Source organism: Caretta caretta, chromosome 18, assembly GCF_965140235.1.
Source record: "Caretta caretta isolate rCarCar2 chromosome 18, rCarCar1.hap1, whole genome shotgun sequence".
Classification (NCBI taxonomy): Eukaryota; Metazoa; Chordata; order Testudines; family Cheloniidae; genus Caretta; species Caretta caretta.
In genome coordinates, this window is record NC_134223.1 from 1,586,514 (window position 1) to 1,612,910 (window position 26,397).

At 58.5% G+C, this 26,397-nt stretch overlaps 1 protein-coding gene across 3 annotated transcripts in view; it reads right to left on the minus strand.

The window, feature by feature from the left end:
• Positions 1-26,397, minus strand: part of HSPG2 (heparan sulfate proteoglycan 2) — a 203,334-nt gene that overhangs the window by 95,327 nt on the left and 81,610 nt on the right. For all 3 annotated transcript variants that reach the window (XM_075121175.1, XM_075121177.1, XM_075121176.1), the window contains 9 exons: positions 25,530-25,643; positions 23,948-24,075; positions 23,698-23,784; positions 22,467-22,516; positions 21,395-21,483; positions 19,516-19,656; positions 19,221-19,412; positions 1,992-2,084; positions 753-833 (listed from right to left, as the gene is read on the minus strand). In XM_075121175.1, the coding sequence (XP_074977276.1) occupies positions 753-833; positions 1,992-2,084; positions 19,221-19,412; positions 19,516-19,656; positions 21,395-21,483; positions 22,467-22,516; positions 23,698-23,784; positions 23,948-24,075; positions 25,530-25,643 (975 nt within the window). The remainder of the gene's footprint in view (positions 1-752; positions 834-1,991; positions 2,085-19,220; positions 19,413-19,515; positions 19,657-21,394; positions 21,484-22,466; positions 22,517-23,697; positions 23,785-23,947; positions 24,076-25,529; positions 25,644-26,397) is intronic.

Genomic DNA, 26,397 nt, shown 5'->3' on the forward strand with positions numbered 1-26,397 from the left:
AGGGGGCCGGGGCGGTACCGTGCCGGCGAGGCGGGGCCGGGGAGGGGGCCGGGGCGGTACCGCGTGGGCGAGGCGGGGCCGGGGAGGGGGCCGGGCCGGTACCGCGTGGGCGAGGCGGGGCCGGGGAGGGGGCTGGGGCGGTACCGTGCCGACGAGGCGGGGCCGGGGAGGGGGCCGGGGCGGTACCGCGTGGGCGAGGCGGGGCCGGGGAGGGGGCCGGGGCGGTACCGTGCCGGCGAGGCGGGGCCGGGGAGGGGGCCGGGGCAGTACCGTGCAGGCGAGGTGGGGCCGGGGAGGGGGCCGGGGCGGTACCGTGCCGGCGAGGCGGGGCCGGGGAGGGGGCCGGGGCGGTACCGCGTGGGCGAGGCGGGGCCGGGGAGGGGGCCGGGCCGGTACCGCGTGGGCGAGGCGGGGCCGGGGAGGGGGCCGGGGCGGTACCGTGCAGGCGAGGCGGGGCCGGGGAGGGGGCTGGGGCGGTACCGTGCCGGCGAGGCGGGGCCGGGGAGGGGGCCGGGGCGGTACCGCGTGGGCGAGGCGGGGCCGGGGAGGGGGCCAGGGCGGTACCGTGCCGGCGAGGCGGGGCAGGGGAGGGGGCTGGGGCGGTACCGTGCCGACGAGGCGGGGCCGGGGAGGGGGCCGGGGCGGTACCGCGTGGGCGAGGCGGGGCCGGGGAGGGGGCCGGGGCGGTACCGTGCCGGCGAGGCGGGGCCGGGGAGGGGGCCGGGGCGGTACCCTGTGAGCCGCGCTCTCACCTCCCGGAGGACGATCTCGAAGCTCTGTCGGTCACGTGGCAGCAGCTCAGGCTGGTAGGCCACCAGCGTGATGTCGTTGCCCTGCACAGACAGCAAGGGGAAGCGGCTGGTCAGACCCCGGGCTCGGCTCTGCACACCCTCATCCAGGTTGGCAGGGCGCCCCCTGCACACGCCATGCCAGCCCGTCCTGGACCTGTTCTGACCCTCTCCCTCCATCAGACGCCACCTGCCTTCCACTCACCTACAGGGCCCTTGTGCTGTGAGCACTCCCCCCAGTCCCCTGGCAGGTGCTGGCCTCTTCTCGCCCAGCCTGCTTGGACACTCCCCCATGTAGCCCCCTCCCTGCGGGGGGAGATTTCAAGGGCCCGTCTCTGTGGCTGCCCCTCTCTAAAGCACTCCCCTTAGAGTAGTTTCATCTAGCCCACCTTTCCCTCGTTTGCTTATGAGCCTGTCATGTGGGACTGTGCCAGATCCCTTTGTGAAACAGAGACATGCCACACCTACAGCTTCTCCCATCCACTAGGCCAGTGCCCATCAGAAGGAAATTAGACGCTTTGCCATGATTTGTTCTTGACAGGTCCATGCTGGCTGCTCCTTATCGCCTTGCTGTCCTCGAGGTGCTTACAGACTGATTTTGAATCATTTGTTTCAGTATCTCTCCGGGTATTGAAGTTAGGCTTTCTGGGCTGTAATTGCCCAGGTCCTTTCTGTTCCCCTTTTCAAAGGTGGGTACGAGGCTACGCATCTCCAGTCCTCTGAGACCTCACCCGTCCTTGGGGAGTTCTCCAAGATGGTCACTAACGGGTTCCCAGCTGGCTTCAGCTAGTTCCCTATGTGCCCGAGAGTGCACTTTACCAGGCCCTGCTCACTTCAATACACCGAACCCATCAAACTCCTTACCCTGACCTTTCCCTGTTCTGGCATGTATTCCCTGCCCTCCCTCCCAGCCCCCCTTCTCCCAGCTCTCTGCATGCCCCTCAATCCCAGCCCCCTGCTATTCCAGCCCTGGCCCCAGACACCCTGTCACCCAGACAACCCCCTTCCCATCCCGGAGAGCCCTGGTGCCCCACAGGCCCCCCACTGTCCTGTCCCAGCCAGGCCCCCATCCCATCCTGGACAGCCCCCTTACCCCCAACCCCATCCCAGGCAGCCCCCTTCCCATTCCAGAGAGCCCTGGTGCCCCACAGGCCCCCCACTGTCCTGTTCCAGGCACCCCCCCATCCCAGGCAGCCCCCTTACCGTGATCTGCACGTCGGCGTCAGGCAGCGGGGCACTCCTCCCCCCTGAGTTGTAGGAGAGGGTGTAGCGCAGCCGCCCACCATAGGAGCCGACCTGAGAAAGCAAGGAACAGCGTAGGCTGAGCACCTCAGCTCTGGCTCTGTGGCGCCCTGGCCTGGCCAAGGGTCCCTCAAGTGAGTCTGCCCGGGGCTGGTTTGGTCAGTCCATGAGGGGGGCACTAGGGGCGGGGACAGGGCAGGGGGAAGGATCAAAAACCTGCCCGATAGCGATCGACCCAGGGAGCTCCATCTCCTTAGCCTGACAGAGATGGCTCAGAGGGCCTTGACCCCAGTCTGTAAAGACCTGTGTGGGGAACAAAGATTTACTAACGGGCCCATCAGTCCAGCAGCGACGGGTTGAACCACGGGCACAAGGAGTGCATGTGTGAGGGTAATTAACCCTCAGAACCATTTCCCAGTGGATTCTCCAGCTCTGACCATCTGAAATCCAGCCTGGCTGTTTCTCTAACAGACCTGCTCTAGGAATTCCTGTGGGGCAGGTCTTTGGCCTGTGCTATCCAGGGGGTCAGGCGAGATCATGGGTTCCCAAACTGTGGGATGCACCCAAAGGTGGGCCAGGACACAGTCCCAGGTGCTCCACTGATGCATCATGGGCAGAGCTTGGGGGGCACTGCCCCCCCCAAAATGTATACGTTGATAGTGGGGGGCACAATTTAAAGGTTCAGCTGCCCCCTGAACAGCTCGAGTCACACCCTCCCCAGCAGGTCCTCTCTCACACACAGGTCACCCAGTGCCACCATGTCTGACTGGGAAGTGGACAGCAACGAGGAGTCGTGCGCCTGGAGCTGGCTGTTAGCCCCCCACCACTGGCAGAGTGGTGCCCAGCAATGGCCCTGCCCAGGGCCGGAGGGGCACAGTGCCTCTGGCAGGTGGCAGAGAGAGAAGTGGAGCTGCTAAGTAGAGGGTGAGGAGAAGGGCTGGCCCTGAGAGGTGGCAGCTCCCAGAGGCTGGAGGGTTCCCAGCCATTCCCGCCCCAAGCCACTGCACCCCGCAATCCAAGGCAGCCGGGCCCCCTGGAGTCTCAGCCCCGCAGCGACTGGGGCTTGGCCGTGCTGCTCCGTTTCCACCTTGACGAGACATGATTGGGACCATCACAGTAGCAGGCACATGGTTTATATACAGGGTTGGAGTTCATAAGTCTAAAATCATCCAGGTGACTATTTTTCCTCCCAAAGTGCTAACGGTGGCTGCATGGGGGGCCTGAGGGCAGAGTTTGGAACTCCCTGGGCTAGATGATCACAATGGTCCCTCCTGGCCTCCGAGTCGATGAAATGAAGGGGACTTCTTGGAGATCTACAGCTCTGGAGAGTGCGACGCTCGTCCTTGGAGCCCTCAAGGCAAAGCCCAGTGCCCCCAAAGGCCCTCGCTCTCCAGAGGAGGCCAGGCCCTTCCCTGGGACTACAGGCTCCGGCAGGCAGGGCCTGTGCAGAACAGACCCAGCGAAGGCACAGAACCCGGGTAGGGAACAGCACCGGGTAACAAGGCAGGGGGCTCCCCAGGGCCATTTTGCCATGGGCATCGGAGCAGGCTGCAACAGGAACTCTGCTCAGCCACACAACCCAGCGCTCGAGGACAAGGGATTAGCCGAACCCCAGATCCCAGCACCCCCATTCTGGACCTAGATCAAAGTAGCAGCTGCCAGCAGTGCTTCCCCTCCCCAGAAGTTACCTTGTCCCCTAGGAAGGCGCCGGGAAGCTGCCAGTAGAAAACACTTTCAGGAAGCAGAGAGAAACCCTTGGAGATGAGAGAATACTGGGAGAGGAGAGAGATGGGCACATGGCACCGTGTCACAGAGAGGCACAGCTGAGTGTCCCCGCCTGGCTGGCTGCAGGAGAGCAGAGGGGGAGCCACACAAAGCACGGGCACGGCACTGAAACTCCTGTGCCACAGGGAAATGGCACCACAAGCCATGCCCCCGCGGGAAGGGCCACGGGTGAGACAGGAGCGTTGTGCCAGTTCCCAGGCGTCCTGGGGGTGACAGCCCTCACTCCTGCTCTGCGTCACTCATTCTAATCCATGCCCAGGCTGCGAGGCAGTGGTGCCCATGGGCAGGGGCACAACCCTTGCATTGCAGCCCTGCTGATGCCCTTCCATCCCACCTGCAGTGCCCACTGCTGGCTTCCCGACTGCAGACTAACAATGGGGGAGAAGGGGCCACTAGGACCTAGGACGAGACCCACTGGAGTTATCACACTTGTGAGCCAAGCTAAGATTGTACCCAAGGCTCCAGCTGTGCCAGGCTGGAGCACATCCATGCCCCTGCTTCCTGCACCTGTCATGAAGTGGTACCTTGAGGCACGGCAGGAGAGCTGGAGCCAGCAGTGGCCTGTTGCAAGGGGCTGTTTTCCCAGATGGGTGGAATTTCCTGTTCATCAGGAAAGAATGCAGCCTGGTTGGGCTGCAGGCCGGAGCGATGCTCAGCTGCGGGCACAGGCAGCCTCACAGCAGGAGACATGCTGGCAGTCTGCGCGGGAGAGCTCCTGTTGGTCACTGTGGGGGCAAGGTGACCCTGGAGGAAATGCTGGGGGGCTGGAGAGAGGCTGAAGTCCCCCCAGGGGTCCCCCGGGAGAGGGCCAGGGGAACGGCCCATCCCCTCCTAGAGCAGGATAACTAGGGGAACACAGACGGGAAACCCTGTCCCCCACTGTCTGTCTGCAGTCGGCCAGTGGGGAGCAGCACGGAGACTCGTTAGGGACGGTTGCAGCCACCCACACACACACAGGCAAATGCAGGCAGAGTTAAAGGACTTCAACAGCAAACCACACAATTCCCGATGGCACCTCCACCTCCACCTCCCCGAGCCAGGCAGGCTCCGTCGTCCCCGAGCGGGACAGATTCCCAGGGCACAACAATGGGCAGGAAGGCGCATGCACAGGGTGGGTCAACGGGGTGCAAGTGCTGGGCTTTCACTATCTACATCAGCTCTGAATCCAGACCTCAGGCTCCACAGCCGTGGTGCTCCAGCCCAGGCCTGGGCATGCTAGTATGCAAGGTCTCTGCTTAGCTGGGAAGGGCTGGCCAGGGGATACCAGGGGAGCTGCCATGTTGTAGTACCCAGGCAAACGAAGCCAGAATCTGCTCTCGTTCCCAAGTGCTTTCACCCCAGCATAGCCTCACTGGGGCAAATGAGATCAGCATCTGGCCCGCGGTACCCTGGACAGACGGCTGCCTTGCGAACAGGGCCCAGGGAGCGCTACTGCAGGAACCAGATGCAATTCCCCGGGACATGCAGTGCCACCCCCGGCATTGTGCATCCCATGGGGACAGCGGGGCCATTTTACTCCCTCTCAGAGAGCCAAATCCCTCAGCCATGTAGAGCCCCACCCAGGCCATGTAGGTGGGCAAACCCTGGCCTCCGGTACCTTCTCAGCCACAGCAGCAAGCCTGTGGCCCTGGGAGAGGAGGTTGCTGGACTCCTGGGAGCGAGGTCCGAGCAATGCTTCCCGCTGGGGCTTTAGCAACACAAGAGACCAAGGGAGGGCTCAGTCCACGGAGGCAGTGTCTGGGGGCAAAGCCATAGACCCAGGACAGCATTGCATAGACTGACTGGGGGGGGAAGGAGACCACAGACCCCGCAGATGGGTGGGGCAGGGTCCAGACCACTGGTTTGCTGGAGCAGCCTCAGACAGGGGCAGCAGAGAGGAGCAGAGCCAACGACTGAGTCCATTTGCAGACACTGTTTAAACAGCTTCATGGCCCGACCCGGGAGTGTCCTTAATCCTGAGTGTCTCTGGATTAAGTTTAGAAGTGTGTGCAACAAGAGTGATGTAGTGGTGGGAGTCTGCTATAGACCACCGGACCAGGGGGATGAGGTAGATGAGGCTTTCTTCCGGCAACTCACGGAAGCTACTAGATCGCATGCCCTGATTCTCATGGGTGACTTTAATTTTCCTGATATCTGCTTGGAGAGCAATACAGCGGTGCATAGACAATCCAGGAAGTTTTTGGAAAGCGTAGGGGACAATTTCCTGGCGCAAGTGCTAGAGGAGCCAACTAGGGGGGGTGCTTTTCTTGACCTGCTGCTCACAAACCGGGTAGAATTAGTGGGGGAAGCAAAAGTGGATGGGAATCTGGGAGGCAGTGACCATGAGTTGGTTGAGTTCAGGATCCTGACGCAGGGAAGAAAGGTAAGCAGCAGGATACGGACCCTGGACTTCAGGAAAGCAGACTTCGACTCCCTCAGGGAACGGATGGGTAGGATCCCCTGGGGGACTAACTTGAAGGGGAAAGGAGTCCAGGAGAGCTGGCTGTATTTCAAGGAATCCCTGTTGAGGTTACAGGGACAAACCATCCCGATGAGTCGAAAGAATAGTAAATATGGCAGGCGACCAGCTTGTCTTAATAGTGAAATCCTAGCGGATCTTAAACATAAAAAAGAAGCTTACAAGAAGTGGAAGGTTGGACATATGACCAGGGAAGAGTATAAAAATATTGCTCGGGCATGTAGGAATGAAATCAGGAGGGCCAAATCTCACCTGGAGCTGCAGCTAGCGAGAGATGTCAAGAGTAACAAGAAGAGTTTCTTCAGGTATGTTGGCAACAAGAAGAAAGCCAAGGAAAGTGTGGGCCCCTTACTGAATGAGGGAGGCAACCTAGTGACAGAGGATGTGGAAAAAGCTAATGTACTCAATGCTTTTTTTGCCTCTGTTTTCACTAACAAGGTCAGCTCCCAGACTGCTGCGCTGGGCATCACAAAATGGGGAAGAGATGGCCAGCCCTCTGTGGAGATAGAGGTGGTTAGGGACTATTTAGAAAAGCTGGACGTGCACAAGTCCATGGGGCCGGACGAGTTGCATCCGAGAGTGCTGAAGGAATTGGTGGCTGTGATTGCAGAGCCATTGGCCATTATCTTTGAAAACTCGTGGCGAACCGGGGAAGTCCCGGATGACTGGAAAAAGGCTAATGTAGTGCCCATCTTTAAAAAAGGGAAGAAGGAGTATCCTGGGAACTACAGGCCAGTCAGCCTCACCTCAGTCCCTGGAAAAATCATGGAGCAGGTCCTCAAAGAATCAATCCTGAAGCACTTGCATGAGAGGAAAGTGATCAGGAACAGCCAGCATGGATTCACCAAGGGAAGGTCATGCCTGACTAATCATAATCGCCTTTTATGATGAGATTACTGGTTCTGTGGATGAAGGGAAAGCAGTGGCTGTATTGTTTCTTGACTTTAGCAAAGCTTTTGACACGGTCTCCCACAGTATTCTTGTCAGCAAGTTAAGGAAGTATGGGCTGGATGAATGCACTATAAGGTGGGTAGAAAGCTGGCTAGATTGTCGGGCTCAACGGGGTAGTGATCAATGGCTCCATGTCTAGTTGGCAGCCGGTATCAAGTGGAGTGCCCCAAGGGTCGGTCCTGGGGCCGGTTTTGTTCAATATCTTCATAAATGATCTGGAGGATGGTGTGGATTGCACTCTCAGCAAATTTGCGGATGATACTAAACTGGGAGGAGTGGTAGATACGCTGTAGGGGAGGGATAGGATACAGACAAATTGGAGGATTGGGCCAAAAGAAATCTGATGAGGTTCAATAAGGATAAGTGCAGGGTCCTGCACTTAGGATGGAAGAATCCAATGCACTGCTACAGACTAGGGACCGAATGGCTAGGCAGCAGTTCTGCGGAAAAGGACCTAGGGGTGACAGTGGACGAGAAGCTGGATATGAGTCAGCAGTGTGCCCTTGTTGCCAAGAAGGCCAATGGCATTTTGGGATGTATAAGTAGGGGCATAGCGAGCAGATCGAGGGACGTGATCGTTCCCCTCTATTCGACATTGGTGAGGCCTCATCTGGAGTACTGTGTCCAGTTTTGGGCCCCACACTTCAAGAAGGATGTGGATAAATTGGAGAGAGTCCAGCGAAGGGCAACAAAAATGATTAGGGGTCTAGAACACATGACTTATGAGGAGATGCTGAGGGAGCTGGGATTGTTTAGCCTGCAGAAGAGAAGAATGAGGGGGGATTTGATAGCTGCTTTCAACTACCTGAAAGGGGGTTCCAAAGAGGATGGCTCTAGACTGTTCTCAATGGTAGCAGATGACAGAACGAGGAGTAATGGTCTCAAGTTGCAGTGGGGGAGGTTTAGATTGGATATTAGGAAAAACTTTTTCACTAAGAGGGTGGTGAAACACTGGAATGCGTTACCTAGGGAGGTGGTAGAATCTCCTTCCTTAGAGGTTTTTAAGGTCAGGCTCGACAAAGCCCTGGCTGGGATGATTTATCTGGGAATTGGTTCTGCTTTGAGCAGGGGGTTGGACTAGATGACCTTCAGGGGTCCCTTCCAACCCTGATATTCTATGATTCTATGACCACTCCATACACGTGGCATCCCCTTGGGCACCAGCGCTGCCTCGCCCGGCCCAGGGCTGTCCTGGGCGGGGTTTGGACAAGCCCAACGGCTCTGCCATGGCTTCTTGGCAGGGTGGCGAAGGTGGGGAGAGGGCAGCAAGAGGGCGTGGGGAGGGTAGTGAGCACAGGGGGAGGGCAGCAAAGGCGGAGGGCGGACGGCGAAGGCAGTGAAGGCAGGGAGAGGGTGGGGGGAATCATAGATTCATAGAATCATAGAATCTCAGGGTTCGAAGGGACCTCAGAAGGTTCTAGTCCAACCCCCTGCTCCAAGCAGGACCAACCCCAACTAAATCATCCCAGCCAGGGCTTTGTCAAGCTGGACCTTAAAAACCTCAAAGGAACGAGATTCCACAACCTCCCTAGGTAACACATTCCAGTGTTTCACCACCCTCCTAGTGAAAAGGTTTTTCCTAATATCCAACCTAAACCTCCCACACTGCAACTTGAGACCATTACTCCTTGTTCTGTCATCTGGTACCACTGAGAACAGTCTAGATCCATCCTCTTTGGAACCCCCTTCAGGTAGTTGAAAGCACCTATCAAATCCCCCCTCATTCTTCTCTTCCGCAGACTAAACAATCCCAGTTCCCTCAGCCTCTCCTCGTAAGTCATGTGTTCTAGTCCCCTAATCATTTTTGTTGCCCTCCGCTGGACTCTTTCCAATTTTTCCACATCCTTCTTGTAGTGTGGGGCCCAAAACTGGACACAGTACTCCAGATGAGGCCTCACCAATGCCGAATAGAGGGGAACGATCACGTCCCTCGATCTGCTGGAAATGCTCCTACTTATACAGCCCAAAATGCCATTGGCCTTCTTGGCAACAAGGGCACACTGTTGACTCATATCCAGCTTCTGGTCCACCATAACTCCTAGCTCCTTTTCTGAAGAACTGCTGCCGAGCCATTTGGTCCCTAGTCTGTAGCGGTACATGGGATTCTCCCGTCCTAAGTGCAGGACTCTGCACTTGTCCTTGTTGAACCTCATTAGATTTCTTTTGGCCCAATCCTCTAATTTGTCTGGGTCCCTCTGTATCCTATCCCTACCCTCCAGTGTATCTACCTCTCCTCCCAGTTTAATGTCATCTGCAAACTTGCTGAAGGTACAATCCACACCATCCTCCAGATCATTAATAAAGATATTGAACAAAACCAGCCCCAGGACTGACCCTTGGGGCACTCCGCTTGATATGAGAGCCCGGTGATCTAGCCAGCTCTCTATCCACCTTATAGTCCATTCATCCAGCCCATACTTCTTTCACTTGCTGGCAAGAACACTGTGGGAGACCGTGTCAAACGCTTTGCTAAAGTCAAGGAACAGCACGTCCACTGCTGTCCCCTCATCCACAGAGCCAATTATCTCATCATAGAAGGCAATTAGGTTAGTCAGGCATGACTTCCCCTTGGTGAATCCATGCTGACTATTCCTGATCACTTTCCTCTCTTTGAAGGAGGATTCCTAACAAAATTGATTCCTTGAGGACCTACTCCATGATTTTTCCAGGAACTTTGGTGAGGCTGACTGTCCTGTAGTTCCCAGGATCCTCCTTCTTCCCTTTTTTAAAGATGGGCACTACATTAGTCTTTTTCCGGTCGTCTGGGACCTCGCCCGATCGCCAGGAGTTTTCAAAGATAATGGCCCATGGCTCTTTGCAATCACATCCGCCAACTCCTTTAGCACTCTCGGATGCAGGACATCCGGCCCCATGGACTTGTGCTCATCCAGCTTTTCTAAATAGTCCTGAACTACTTCTTTCTCCACAGAGGGCCGGTCACCTCCTCCCCATGCTGTGCTGCCCAGTGCAGCAGTCTGGGAGCTGACCTTGTTCATGAAGACAGAGGCAAAAAAAGCATTGAGTACATTAGCTTTTTCCACATCCTCTGTCACTAGGTTGCTCCCCTCATTCAGTCAGGGGCCCACACTTTCCTTGACTCTCTTTTTGTCGCTAACGTACCTGAAGAAACCCTTCTGGTTACTCTTAACATCCCTTGCTAGCTGCAACTCTCAACTGTGATTTGGCCGTCCTGATTCTACTCCTGCATGGCTGAGCAATATTGTTATACTCCTCCCTGGTCATTTATCCAGTCTTCCACTTCTTGTAAGCTTCTTTTTTGTGTTTAAGATAAGCAAGGATTTCGCTGTTAAGCCAAGCTGGTCGCCTGCCATATTTACTATTCTTTCTATACATCGGGATGGTTTGTTCCTGCAACCTCAATAAGGATTCTTTAAAATACAGCCAGCTCTCCTGGACTCCTTTCCCCTCCTCCTGAAGATCGAAACAACAGACTGGACTTCTACATAGAGTGCTTCCACCGATGTGCACGGGCTGAAATTGTGGAAAAGCAGCATCACTTGCCCCATAACCTCAGCCGTGCAGAACACAATGCCATCCACAGCCTCAGAAACAACTCTGACATCAAAATCAAAAAGGCTGATAAAGGAGGTGCCGTCGTCATCATGAATAGGTCGGAATATGAACAAGAGGCTGCTCGGCAGCTCTCCAACACCACTTTCTACAAGCCATTACCTCTGATACCACTGAGGGTTACCAAAAGAAACTACAGCATTTGCTCAAGAAACTCCCTGAAAAAGCACAAGAACAAATCCGCACAGACACACCCCTGGAACCCCGACATGGGGTATTCTATCTTCTACCCAAGATCCACAAACCTGGAAATCCTGGACGCCCCATCGTCTCAGGCATTGGCACCCTGACAGCAGGATTGTCTGGCTATGTGGACTCCCTCCTCAAGCCCTACTCTATCAGCACTCCCAGCTATCTTCGAGACACCACTGACTTCCTGAGGAAACTACAATCCATCGGTGATCTTCCTGATAACACCATCCTGGCCACTATGGATGTCGAAGCCCTCTACACCAACATTCCACACAAAGATGGACTACAAGCCGTCAGGAACAGTATCCCCAGTAACGTCACGGCAAACCTGGTGGCTGAACTTTGTGACTTTGTCCTCACCCATAACTATTTCACATTTGGGGACAATGTATACCTTCAAATCAGCGGCACTGCTATGGGTACCTGCATGGCCCCACAGTATGCCAACATTTTTATGGCTGATTTAGAACAACGCTTCCTCAGCTCTCGTCCCCTAACGCCCCTACTCTACTTGCGCTATATTGATGACATCTTCATCATCTGGACCCATGGAAAAGAAGCCCTTGAGGAATTCCACCATGACTTCAACAATTTCCATCTCACCATCAACCTCAGCCTGGACCAGTCCCCACAAGAGATTCACTTCCTGGACACTACGGTGCTAATAAGCGATGGTCACATAAACACCACCCTATAACGGAAACCTACTGACCGCTATACTTACCTATATGCCTCCAGCTTTCATCCAGACCATACCACACAATCCATTGTCTACACCCAAGCTCTACAATACAACCGCATTTGCTCCAACCCCTCAGACAGAGACAAACACCTACAAGATCTCTATCAAGCGTTCTTACAACTACAATACTCACCTGCTGAAGTGAAGAAACAGATTGATAGAGCCAGAAGAGGACCCAGAAGTCACCTACTACAGAACAGGACCAACAAAGATAACAACAGAACGCCACTAGCCATCCCCTTCAGCCCCCAACTAAAACCTCTCCAACGCATCATCAAGGATCTACAACCTATCCTGAAGGACGATCCCTCACTCTCACAGATCTTGTGAGACAGGCCAGTCCTCGCTTACAGACAGCCCCGCAACCTGAAGAAAATAGTCACCAGCAACCACACACCACACCACAGAACCACTAACCCAGGAACCTATCCTTGCAACAAAGCCTGTTGCCAACTGTGCCCACATATCTATTCAGAGGACACCATCATAGAGCCTAATCACATCAGCCACACTGTCAGAGGCTCATTCACCTGCACATCTACCAATGTGATATACGCCATCATGTGCCAGCAATGCCCCTTTGCCATGTACATTGGTCAAACTGGACAGTCTCTATGTAAAAGAATAAATGGACACAAAGCAGATGTCAAGAATTATAACATTCATAAACCAGTCGGAGAACACTTCAATCTCTCTGGTCACTCGATCTCTGATCTAAAAGTCGCAATATTACAACAAAAAGACTTTAAAAACAGACTCCAACGAGAGACTGCTGAATTGGAATTCATTTGCAAACTGGATACAATTAACTCAGGCTTGAATAGAGACTGGGAGTGGATGGCTTATTACACAAAGTAAAACTATTTCCCCATGTTTATTCCCCCCCCCCTTCTTCAGACGTTCTTGTTAACTGCTGGAAATGGCCCACCTTGATTATCACTACAAAAGGTTTTCTTTTCCGTCCCCCCCGCCCCCGCTCTCCCGCTGGTAATAGCTCATCTTAAGTGATCACTCTCCTTACAGTGTGTATGGTAACACCCATTTTTTCATATTCTGTGTGTATATAAATCGCCCCACTGTATTTTCCACTGAATGCATCCGATGAAGTGAGCTGTAGCTCACGAAAGCTCATGCTCAAATAAATTGGTTAGTCTCTAAGGTGCCACAAGTCCTCCTTTTCTTTTTGCGGATACAGACTAACACCGCTGCTACTCTGAAACCTTTCCCCCTCATGTTATTCTCCCAGGGGATCCTGCCCCTCAGTTCCCTGAGGTTGTCAAAGTCTGCTTTTCTGAAGTCCAGGGTCCGTATTCTGCTGCTCTCCTTTCTTCCCTGTGTCAGGATCCTGAACTCGACCATCTCATGGTCACTGCCTCCCAGGTTCCCATCCACTTTTGCTTCCCCTACTAATTCTTCCCGGTTTGTGAGCAGCAGGTCAAGAAGAGCTCTGCCCCTAGTTGGTTCCTCCAGCACTTGCACCAGGAAATTGTCCCCTCCACTTTCCAAAAACTTCCTGGATTGTCTGTGCACCGCTGTATTGCTCTCCCAGCAGATATCGGGGTGATTGACGTCTCCCATGAGAACCAGGGCCTGCGATCTAGTAACTTCTGTGAGTTGCCGGAATAAAGCCTCGTCCACCTCATCCCCCTGGTCCAGTGGTCTCTAGCAGACTCCCACCACGACATCACCCTTGTTGCTCACACTTCTAAACTTAATCCAGAGACTCTCAGGTTTTTCTGCAGTTTCATACCGGAGCTCTGAGCAGTGGACGGGAGGGCAAGGGAAGGACAGTGAAGGAGGAGGGAGGGTGGCGGGAGGGTGGAAAGGAGGGGGGTATCTGGGGAGCTCTCTGAGTCCCCACGTCAGGGAGAGTGGCTGAGGCGCACACTGCGGGATGGGGGGGAGGGTGTGAAGCATTGGCGGGGGAGTGGGAAGCCAGGGCTTGGGAAGAGTGAAATCCCAGAGTCAAGGGAGGGGCATCCAGCCAGGGCGGAGTGCTATGTGGAGAGGCCGTCTGCCCCACGGCGAAGCCAAAAAGCAGCTCCCAGATCTCAGCATCCAGCCTCCACTGGGCTTCATCGGTCTGAGGGTGGGGAGGGGACGGACAGAGAGAGCCAGTGAGTGACCTGAGAGCAGGGAGTGGCCACGCCAGGCAGTGCCATCATCATACACCATGCTGGGCATGGTGCCAACCCACACACCACACTGGGCACGGTGCCAACCCCACAAATCACGCCAGGCACAACACCAACCCCACAACCACACTGGGCATGATGCCAACCCCACACACCATGCTGGGCATGGTGCCAACCCCACACACCATGCTGGGCACGGTGCCAACCCCACACACCACACTGGGCATGATGTCAACCCCACACACCATCATGGCACAGTGCCAACCCCACACACCATGCCAAGCACAGCACCAACCCCATACCAGGCACGGTGCCAACCCCACAAACCATGATGGGCACAGAACCAACCCCACACCAGACTAGGCAGGGGTTGTGCCAACCCCCTCCCCCACACACCAGGATGGGGAAGTGCTAACCCCCACCCACTATGCCCCAGCCCCTGGAAGAGTGGTACTGAACCCACATGCCACACAGGGACGGGATGGAGCCAAGGATGATGGGCCTTCTCCAAACAGCGCCTCCTGGAGGCAGCCAGCAGCGGAAGCCTCAGGGGCAGGGCCCCGCTCAGGTGCCCTGCAGCAGCCGCTGGCAGGACATCTCCACAGAGCGACCTCCATGCACACGGCAATAGCCAGCTGGGTGCAGGCTGGCATGGGGAGGGGGAGCGGTGCAGAGCTGGGTGCTGTCTGGCATGGGGCGGGGAGTGGCGCAGGGCCAGGTGTTGGCCAGCATGGGAGAGGTTGGGTGAGGCCATGTGCTGGCTGGCATGGGGCAGAAAGGGGCATGAGGCACTGGCTAACATAGGGAGGGGAGTGGGGTGGGGCTGGGCACAGGCTGGCATGTGGTGGGGGAGCGGTGCAGAGTTGGGTGTTGGCTGGCATGAGGGGAGGTGGGGCAGGGCTGGGCACTGGCTGGCACAGGGCAGGGAGGCAAGTAGGGCTAGGTGCTTGCTTGCAAGGGGTGGGGAGCAGGGAAGGCTGGGCATTGGTTGGCATGGGGGGCAGCCAGGCACCAGCTGGCTGACATGGGTCAGGGAGCCAGGCAGGGCTGGGCCCTTGCCTGCAAGGGGCAGGGAGCAGGGCAGGCTGGGCGTTGACTGGCACAGGGGGTGGGGCAGGGCACTGGCTGGCATGGGGCATGGCACAGGGTGGGGCTGGGCACTGGCAGGCACAGGGGGGAGGTGGTGTGGGGCCAGGTGCTGGCTGGCACAGGGCAGGGAGTGGGGCAGGGCTGGCTACACAGAGCAGGGAGCCAGGTAGGCTGGGTGCTGGTTGGCACAGGGCAGGGAGCCGAGCAGGGCTGGGCACTTGCTTGCAATGGGCAGGGAATGGTGTGGGGCTGGGCACTGGCTGACATGGGGCGGGGAGCAGGGCAGGTTGGACATTGGCTGGCATGGGGGATGGGGCAGGGCACTGGCTGGCTGGCCTAAGTCAGGGAGTGGGGCAGGGTTGGCAGATTGGTGAGCACAGGCAGAAAAATGCTGCCCAAGAGCATAGTGGGAAGCCTCCTAGATCCTCCTCTAGTCCCTGCTCCTCTGAGTTCTAGCCCCACAGAGTCCAAGCAGGGGTTCTGACCTGTCAATCACGGTAGAGCATGCCCAAGACAATGCCCCCCCATTACCTTAGCAGCTCGTCTGACCCTGCGGCTGCCCCCTCCAGAGCCCAGGATCATACCCGCGGCCACAGCATTCCGCAGCTGCTCCTCCGTAAGGGACGTGCTGTTCTGATGGGAGGCACAAGGGTGCCATGAATCCATGGGCCCTCCCACCCAGGGGGTACGAGCAGCCCTCACACCTTTCACCCACCTGCCCCTGGCTGTGCCTAGTGCCACAGGCCAGGGTCGCCACACGCTGCATGCTCCAGCTCCATGAGCAGCTACGTGGGCGAGTCCCCGTGGCACTGCCCCTGCACACTGGCCTGGGGAGGGGAGGGGAGGGGAGTCTCCACTCAGAGCCACACTGGCACCGAGGTGTCCGCTGCTGTAGTCACCACAAGCCACCATGCTCTCAGAGATGCCACCCAGACCCTGTCACCCTGGGCATGTCCCCCCCAGGAACACTAGGGTCCCCGTGCCAGGCTCAGTCCGGCCCAACCCAGGAGGGAGCCAGTCGGAGGGGAAAGGGACACGTTGACTCCCCTGCCCCATGGTGGTGAGCAGGGCACAATGCCACTACGATCGCTCGTGGGGCTCCCTTGACTGCGAGCCATCTCCGTGGGAGCGAGGACACGGTGGGTGCAGGGCAGATGGCTCTGAAGCTCAGAGTATTCATGGGGTGTTAGAGACCCCGGGTGCTATTCTGCGAAGCACTGGGCACAAGCATGGGGACAGCCCACCCCAGCCTGGCTATCCTGGCCACAAGAGAACCAGCCACGCCCCGTCCCCTCCCACTGGCAAGGCCCCCTGACAAGACACCCCAGACAATCCAGCACTGGGGCTGGCCAAATGCCCGCAGGTGCTTAGTAACATGCAAATTCCATGTAATTAGCTCTGTCCCAAAGATGGGGGGAGGGGCTGAGATAAGACACACCCCTTCCCAAGCAGGCAGGAAAGCCACACCCCTTCCCCCTGCAAGCGGGTAAGCCACATACCCCGCAGGCAAGCCCCTCCTGCGGCAGGTGGGGTAAGCCACACCCCTTCCTTGGCAGGTGGGTAAGCCACGCCCCTTCTCCGACCACCATTTGCCAGATTATCCAGGAGGGCCACATGACCCAGGCCAACGGACTCCAGGACCCTTGGGAGCCAAGCGCTTGACTGCCCCAGGCCCGCACCTGCGGGTTAGCTCGGCAGCCCCACGGAGCACTCCATGCTCACACCCCCGCCATGCGGTGCCCGTGCCTAGTACCTTGTGTGCACGGCGCATCCGGGCAAAATAGGTTTCTCTCTGTTTAAGGGAGGAGACAGGCAGGAAGGAGAGGAGAGAGCAGGGTTACTGAGGACAAGTGAGAAGTGCCAGGAGCCCACCTGCACCCAGCGCGGGCCAGCCAAACCGCCCACGTGCAGGAAATCCCTTCCAGATGGCTGAAAAGCCGAGCTGCCCCCGCCACTCCCGCCTGCCCAGCAGCTGTCGGCCTGGTGCTGACCGCGAGCCGGGCTGGGACTGAGGCAGCAGACCCCGAGGCGTGGTTTGCCACGGACACTCCACGGCAGGGCTGAGCAAACCCCCAGGCAATGCAGCCTGCCCCAGCATGGGGCCAACCGACGGGAGGGATCAGGACAGAGCACTCCCCACTCCTGGGGCCCAGGAACCGGTGACAGATGGTTGGCACGCTATCTGCCCCCCTCCCTGTCTGGCTCAGTTGGACAGCTGCTCCTCAGGGCCAGCTGCAGAGTGCGAACCTGGCTCCTCCCATCCCACGGCTCTCCCACAGCCCTCTCCAGCTTCTCCTCTCATTGCCAAGCCCCCAGCCTTCTTGCCATTCCTTCTCACCTCCCGCTCTCATCTGCACCCCGCAACTCGCAAACGAGACACCCTCCTCCTAGCAATCCCCTGGGTGCCCTGTGTGCAGGTGGCAAAGTCTGTGCTGAATGTGCCTGTGAGCCCGGGGCAGGGCTGGGTCCCCATGTAGGACTATGCTCCTGGCACACGGTGGGCGCTCCCGGCACACGGCGGGTGCTCCTGGCACACGGTGGGCACTCCCAAAATGGCTGGTGCTCCCGACAAATGGCTGTGCTCCCAGCACATGGCTGGTGCTCCTGACACACAGCGGCGTTCCCAGCACACAGCTAGCTCTCCCAGCAAATGACTGGTGCTCCCAGCACATGGCGGCCGCTGCCAGCGCATGGCTGGCCCCCAGGGAAGGAACAAATCCCCCCGGTTACAGACAGTGAATTGGGCCCCTTTCCCCCTGTAAGGGCAGAGTCATCCTCTCCTTACACCTGCTGGGGCTCAAGGGAAGGGGGGCAGAGCTGATCTAGAACAAACGCCCAGCCAGGGGGAGCAGTGAGTGTGGAATGCAGCCCACAGCTCTGCCCCCTGCAGGGAAGGGGTGTCTGGAGTAAACACAGTCCATTCCAGACACAACGCTGCCCTGTGATCCCGGGACATCACCGCACGGCGAGCGCATCTACTGCGCGCCGGGTGCCAATTTGCCTGCTTGGCATCTACATGGAAACCCACGACTGGAACTTGTGCTTGTGTACTCATTGGAAAACTGGGCTTACGATGGCTGGCCCCGTGCGGACACGTCCACGCTGCACTGCACAGCCCTGCCTTGGGGCTGTAGCTCGAGTTGTGTCCGCACTTGGAGCCGAGTCGCAGCTGGACCCGAGCTCTGACCGAATGCCCATCAGGGTCCTAGGAGCCAGAGCCTGCAGGTTTGCACACCTGAATCTGCCTGATTGCTGTGTGGATGGAGGAGGGCCTTGGGCTCAAACCTGAGTCACAGCCTGGGGTTAGTGCGCAGCGTAGACCTACCCACGGAGGCCACCAGAGAGCCATGACCTTGCTCGTATCAAAGCTCCTAGAATGGGCTCCTGCTGGGAGTAGGGGGCACAGCCCTCAGGCTGCAGAGAGCAAAGCCATGGAGCTGTTAAGTGACTTCCCCAAGGTCACACAAGGGGCCAGAGAAACCAAGCCCCAGTCTCCTGAGTCCCACCTCAGTGCCTTATCCACTAGGCAATCCTGCCTTCATGGGGCAAATTCCCTTCCCAGTGACACGTAGCCAAAGCCCCCCAGGCTCCTGGCAGAGCTCATGCCCCCTTCAGCTGCAATCCCTGCGGGGAGGGGCTCTAGTGCTTCCTCAGCCCCATGGGTCACATTCCCTGGGCTGTCGGCCCAGCTGGGTCTGTGCCACCGGGATCCGGCTGCGGGGATCAGTGTGAGGTGGGGGTCTGGGGGGTCTCCAAGGGGCGATGGCGCTGCTCACCTCAGGGCTGCCTGAGGAATAGGGCCCGTTAGAGCCAGTGCTATCCCCTGCCCGGGCTTGGCCCTGCTGTGCCTGGCAAGATGGGGCTCTGGCCTCAGCACAGGGCTGTGGGGAAAGCTCATAGGTTCAGGGCTCACATGCTGATAACAGGGGCCCAGGAGACACAGCAGTGCAGGCCTGTGCCTCGGTTTCCCCATCTGTAACATGGAGCTAACAGTATTGCCCTCTGTAAAGCACTATGAGACCCGCTGCTTGGCAGGGCCGGAGAAGAGCCGGGGCATCGCTAGTGCAGTGCAGGAGCCCAGGGCCTCAGAATCTGCCGGGCACGCTGGAGTTCAGGGTGCCAGCCCCAGGCATGCAGAGCTCTCGCACAGACACGCGCCGTGTGGCCTGGCCCCAGAGGGCCCCTCAGCCATGCTCCAGCCACAGTGGGGCAGGTGGACGGGCAGGGCCTTGGGCTTCTTGCCATACCTTGTCTCCTTGGTAGGGCTCTGGCAGCTGCCAGTAGTAGGACCCCTGGCCCAGCTGGCCGAAGTGCCCGAAGGAGAGCTGCGGCCCCTCGGCCCATGGCTCCACGGCGAAGCCGGTCGCGATGCGGGTGCTGCGCTGGCGGTTCACCAGGGCGAAGCTCTGGAAGTCGCCCGGAAGGAAGGGGCTAGTGACCTGCCGGGAACAGACACCGAGGGATGTGAATCCAACCAGAGGCCCCCGCGAGCCAGGCATCCCGCGGGACTGGACTGGGAGGTTGGGGGAGACGGGCTCTTACCAGGCCCCGGTAGTAGGAGGAGCTGGTGCACTGCTGGGTCACGCCCATGCAGAAGCAGGGCAGACAGCCGTCACGGTTCTCGGCACTCAGGTGGAAATGGTTGGCACGGCAGCTGCTGCAGGAGGGACCCTCCACGTGGGGCTACAAGTGAATGGGACAGATGAGGGGCTGAGGAGACGGCCCAACAGCTGGGGAGAAGGTTGAGTGACCCCAACTGGCAGGGGCTCCAAACAGCCCCATCCCGTCCCCAGGGCTGGAATTCCCCAAGCATCTTCCACGCCCCAGCAATGAACTGGGCCAGGAGCACGGGAACGAAGGGGTAAGTGCAGAAGAATCCTGGGGAAGCTACAGAGGGATCCTCTCCCCCGGGGACCCTGCTCCTCTCCCCCGAGTCCCTGTGTTCAGGCACACAGACTGGTGGAGATCTCAGCCACCACTGGTGGGGGCCAGGCAGAGGGTGCAGGCTCAATGCACGTGGGCATAGGCCAGCTACCCACCAGCTGGGGCAGCACAGTAAGAGCTGTCAGCAGCATGGGGCGGGCAAGGGCCAGAGCTTGGGGTGAGGCGCAAAGAACAACCCAGCCCGGGAATTTTGTTCTCAGTGTGGCTCTGGGGAACTGAGGGTAGCTCAGCGTCAGACACAGGAGAGCCAGTTACGCTTAGCATACGATGTTAACAAGAATAGGGAGTAGGTGTGACAAAGTGAGACTTTTCTGTAAGATTTGTATGTCTTCTGTGTGTGCCTCAGTTTCCCCTATATTTCGCATGGCTACACAGAGGGGAGGAAGGGCTCTCAGGGCAGGCTGCAACACACATAGGAGTGTTGCCAGGCTGAACGAGCTGGGATGGGTCATTAAAAAAGATTGGCCAAGGCCAATTCCACATCAGTGGAGTATGCGAGAAGCCAATGGCCAACCCAATCCCAGAACATTGACACCTAGGAACCAATGGTGCAGGGGAGATGGATTTCCCCACCTCTCTGCAGAGGAGCTAAGCAACAGCTGGAGAACAAAGGACTGGAGAGGTGTGAGGTGGTGACTAGAGGTGCCCGCTGGAAGGAGTCAGGGCTCTCACGGAGATCTGACCAAGGAGATCAGGCAGAGAGAGACAGACGGAGCCTGAACAGTGGGTTCACTGTTCCCCTGGCCGGGCTCTGGGCTGACCAGGATGGGCTGTGCTTTCACTTTCAGTTCTCTGGGCTAACCTGGGAACTTCCTCTGCTGGGCTCCAGCTGCCGCATAAACCGACTGTTGTGACAGCGCTGGGTGAATGTCACCGCAAGCGCTGGGTGAGGGGCGTTAATCCCTGCACAGCGCAGGTCTCCACCGGGAGTCTGGCTCAGTGGGCCTCGCTGCACAGAGCTCACAGTGTGCAGCAGGGGGGCTGGAGCCCCAGAAGTCCAGTCGAGGAGGTGGCCAGGCAGCAGGCCCTACCCTGGAGGAAGAGTGAGGCCCCTGGGGGTCCAGTCCACTGAACGGTTCCCCCTAGAGACTGTTCCAAAGCTGGGTCTGTAGCACTGAGCCTGTGGATCCGTGACAGTGGGGTCTAGTGGTTAGAACAGTGAGGACTCCTGGGTCTAGGAGGGGAGTGGGGAAGAGATTAGGGTGGGGTGCTTGGCCCAGGACTCCTGGGTTCTTATCCCAGCTCCACCAGTATTGCATCTGTCTGGCTCAGTTCACCTTGCATTAGAGCAGTGGCTGGGAGCATCAGCCTGTGGCCTCCTGAGAGCCCCCCCTCGGACAAGCGCCAGGGCTGGCAATTGGGGAGGAATGGAGCTAGGTCCCCAGATGGGTCCCTGACAGGGCTGTGGGTGAGTCCCCACACATGGCAGAGGAACTTCCCTGTCATGAACGTGCAAGCATGGAGCTATTCCCCTCACCTTACACTGGCACTGTCCGCTGGCATCACACTGCCTGCTCACGCTGCCTTGTGGGTCACAGCTGCAGTTTCCGTTGGGCTTGTGGGACTCTACAGCAATGAGGCAGAAGAGAAGAGCTGTTACTCCTGAGCCCGGGCACCTGGGGGGGCCAAGCGATGAAGGGGCTCCGAGCCCAGTACCCTCGAGAATCACAGAATCATAGAATATCAGGGTTGGAAGGGACCTCAGGAGGTCATCTCGTCCAAGCCCCTGCCCAAAGCAGGACCAATCCCCAACTAAATCATCCCAGCCAGAGCTTTGTCAAGCCTGACCTTGAAAACCTCTAAGGAAGGAGATTCTACCACCTCCCTAGGTAACGCATTCCAGTGCTTCACCACCCTCCTAGTGAAAAAGCTTTTCCTAATATCCAATCTAAACCTCCCCCACTGCAACTTGAGACCATTACTCCTCGTTCTGTCATCTGCTACCATTGAGAACAGTCTAGATCCATCCTCTTTGGAACCCCCTTTCAGGTAGTTGAAAGCAGCTATCAAATCCCCCCTCATTCTTCTCTTCTGCAGGCTAAACAATCCCAGCTCCCTCAGCATCTCCTCATAACTCATGTGTTCCAGACCCCTAATCATTTTTGTTGCCCTCCGCTGGACTCTTTCCAATTTTTCCACATCCTTCTTGTAGTGTGGGGCCCAAAACTGGACACAGGACTGCAGATGAGGCCTCACCAATGTCGAATAGAGAGGAACGATGGGTAACTGCCAATGGGTAACGAGCTCCATGGGTAACCACCAGGTCTGCCCTGCCCACAGGGATGGGGCATCAGAATGCGGGATGGGCTCCCCCAGGCTGGGGCTCCTTCAATCTCCCCCACAATTGGACCCCCAGGGGAGCCCCTCTCCAGGCACCGGGCCCCGTCACCCCGAGGGCACTGCATGGGTTTGGCTGCTGGACGCTGGGGATTTTGCATGACTCAGTGGGGCCCCTTCCTTCCTGGCAGCCCTGGCACCAGGCCCTGAACCCCAGTCTCACCCCAGGGCTCCCCCCAGAATCAGCTGCCACTCACTTCCATGGCACTCACCTCTGCAGGGCTGTCCCAGGCTGGGATTCCCCAGGTAGCCAGGAGCACACCTGGGGGAAAAGGGAAGCGACCTCCTGGTCACAAGGGGAGCAGTCTTTGGCCCACCAAACCTCAGCTGCTCCTTCCCCTTACAGCCCCCCATTCCCCGACCCCTCACCCACAGCCCTGCACCTCCACCTTCCACCAGCCGCACCCCCGACACCCATACCCCACAGCCCCCTCACTCACAGCCCCACCCCCTCACACAGCCCCACCCCCCACACCCATACCCCACAGCCCCCTCACCTACAGCCCCACCCCTTTCCCCACACAGCTGCACCCCCCACCCACATACCGCCTCCTCAATCACTGCCCCACCCCCTCACACAGACGCACCTCCCACACCTATACCCCACATAGCCCCCACAGCCCCACCCCCATCCTCCCACACAGCTGCAGACCCCACCCCACATACTGCCCCCTCACCCACAGCCCTACCCCCCATCCCCTAACACAGCCACCCATGCCCCCACAGTCCCACCTCTCACCCCTCATCCACAGTCCTGTATCTGCACCTCCCACACAGCCACACACCTCCACACCCATATCTCACAGCCCCTCACCCTCCCGGCTCCCCAACTCTGGTTTGGCTCTTTGTATCTCTGCTGCCCTCCTGCTGCTCCCAGCCTGGAGTCGGGTGCCCTGAGCTCTGCATCTGGCCCTATTCCCCCACAACACGAGTGGCTCTTGCTGGCCTGACGGGGGTTACTCGTCCCACAGGGGAAGAATCAGGCCCCCAGAGCGTTCAGTGGCCGGTTACTGGGCAGGACCACAGGGAGCCCTGGCCTCAGTACTAGGCTGGAGGAGCTTCCTTCCCAGCTGAGCCCCCAGCCCCACAGTCCTTAACTAACCCCAAAGCCCTGGCACCCCACACCTGGGCAGCAGCCACAGACAGCCCCACGGCTAGGCTCCAAGACCCATTCGACTCTGCAGGAGACAGGCTGTGCTAGGCTAGCTGGGCTTAGAGCGGTTCCCTTCTCCAAGTGTCCGAGCCAGGGAGCCTTGCTGGGGCTCCCAGAGCAGTGACCTACACTGGCATTCGGGGTCACCCCTGGCACCATGCAGTCAGTGCTGCTTCCACAGCCCCAGACCCCCAGGGCAGGCACAGACTGGCACTCGGGTGAACCAAACAGGGCACATGGGACAGTCCCTGCGCGGCGTCTGGGCAGGGACAGACTGGCACCCCCCCTACCTCTGGCACTGGCGTCCCACGTAGCCCGTGGTGCAGGCATTACAAGTGGGCTGTCCGTCCGTGTCCAGGAAGCAAGTTTTCGTAGCCCTGAGAGGAGGATGAAGAAGAGTCATGCCCAGCCCAGCCCTGCCCCAGCCTTGCCCACCCCGCAGCCCACCCCAAGGACTGACAGACAGACAAGACGACACAAGACATGGAGTGAGCAGAAACCCTGTGAGGTGGGACTGCCCCAGGCTGTCAGGAGACGTACTGGCTGGTGGCATATGGCCTGTGGCATGGGCAGGGCTGGCAGTCTGCTGGGGTCCCTCGTCGGGCATCGCCATAGTAGCCTGACTGGCAGCGTTCGCACCTGGTGCCCTCGGTGTTGTCCTGGCAGTTCTGAGAAGGAAAGAGAAGGAATCTATACATATAAAATGATGGGGTGTAAATTAGCTGTTACCACTCAAGAAAGAGATCTTGGAGTCAGTGTGGAAGTTCTCTGAAAACATCCACTCAATGTGCAGCGGCAGCCAAAAAAGCGAACAGAATGCTGGGAATCATTAAAAAAGGGATAGATAATAAGATCAGAAAATATCATGTTGCCTCTGTATAAATCCCTGTTACGCCCACATCTTGAATACTGCGGGCAGATGTGGTCGCCCCATCTCAAAAAAGATACATTGGGATTGGAAAAGGTTCAGAAAAGGGCAACAAAAATTATTAGTGGTATGGAACAGCTTACATATGAGGAGAGATTGGGACTTTTTAGCTTGGAAAAGAGATGACTAAGGGGGGATATGATAGAGGTCTATAAAATCATGACTGGTGTGGAGAAAGTGAATAAGGAAGTGTTATTTACTCCTTCTCATAACACAAGAACTAGGGGTCATCAAATGAAATTAATAGGCAGCAGGTTTAAAACAAATAAAAGGAAGTATTTCTTCACACAACGCACAGTCAACCTGTGGAACTCCTTGCCAGAGGATGTTGTGAAGGCCAAGACTATAACAGGGTTCAAAAAAGAACTAGATAAATTCATGGAGGATAGGTCCATCAATGCTATGAGTCAGGATGGGCAGGGAAGGTGTCCCTAGCCTCTGTTAGCCAGAAGCTGGGAATGGGCGACAGGGGATGGATCACTTGATGATGACCTGTTCTGTTCTCTCCCTCTGGGGCACCTGGCACTGGCCACTGTCGGAAGACAGGATACTGGGCTGGATGGACCTTTGGTCCGACCCAGTAGGGCCGTTCTTATGTTCTCATCCCTTATAGCCAGGTCCTGCCAGCACCACCCTGACGTCCCCTCACTCTCACCTCAGCCTGGCACCTGCCCAGGAACCTGAAGCCCCAGATACCCGACAAGATGCTGCACAGGTCACTGGCATCCACTGCCTGTCCCACGCCAGCCTCATCCCCAGAGCCAGGGAGCTCACAGAAGGTCCCTGAGGGGAGCTGGCTGGCATAGCTCTGGGCACAGGCCCTCTGCAACAAGCCCACCAGAAACCCCTGGGAGCAGCCAGGCCAGGACAGAGCGCAGGATGCTGCCCACTGGAGGAACCTGTAAGAGCTGGCTTGGCTAGGGGCCAGGCAGGGCCGGGTGCGGGGTGACGTTGGCAGAGCCTGCTATTTCCTGCCCATCCCCCAAGGTCCCACGAGGCAGGGGTAGATATCTGCTGTGTCGGGCACTCAGGGCTTGAACCCCTGGCACCTGGCCCTAGCCACCCGCAGCAGCAGGAGGTGCTGAGATTTCTGTGCCCAGAATCACATGGCAGGGGACATCCCTGCTGAGTCATGGACCCTCCCCACACAGGGCAGCAGTGTCAGCCATGGGCGGCTCACGGGGCAGGGCTCACCTGGCAGTCTCCTGTCTCGGCATCACACTCGGCCGAGTGCCCGCTGCAGTCGCAGCGCTCGCAGGTACCCAGGTAGAGGCCGCTGGTGGTGCGAGCGTAGCCCACGTCACAGTCCTTGTGGGAGAGAACAGGGCCAGTGGGTTCCTAAATCCACCCTCCCCCGGCGCCACGCAGGGGTGGGACCCTCCCCCGGTGCCACGCACGGCTGCGACCCTCCCCCGGCGCGAAGAGGGCTGGGACCCTCCCTCGGCGCCACGAGGGCTGGGACCCTCCCCCGGCGCCACGCAGGGGTGGGACCCTCCCCCGGCGCCACGAGGGCTGGGACCCTCCCCCGGTGCCACGCAGGGCTGGGACCTTCCCCCGGCGTCACGAGGGCTGGGACCCTCCCTCGGCGCCACGAGGGCTGGGACCTTCCCCGGCGCCACGCAGGGCTGGGACCTTCCCCCGGCGCCACGCAGGGCTGGGACCTCCCCCGGCGCCACGCAGGGCTGGGACCCTCCCTCGGCACCACGCAGGGCTGGGACCCTCCCCCGGCGCCACGCAGGGCTGCGACCCTCCCCCGGCGCCACGAGGGCTGGGACCCTCCCTCGGTGCCACGCAGGGCTGGGACCTTCCCTCGGCGCCACGCAGGGCTGCGACCCTCCCCCGGCGCCACGAGGGCTGGGACCCTCCCTCGGCGCCACGAGGGCTGGGACCCTCCCCCGGCCCCACGCAGGGGTGGGACCCTCCCCTGGTGCCACGTAGGGCTGGGACCTTCCCCCGGCGCCACGAGGGCTGGGACCTTCCCCCGGCGCCACGAGGGCTGGGACCCTCCCCCGGCGCCACGAGGGCTGGGACCTCCCCCGGCGCCACGAGGGCTGGGACCTTC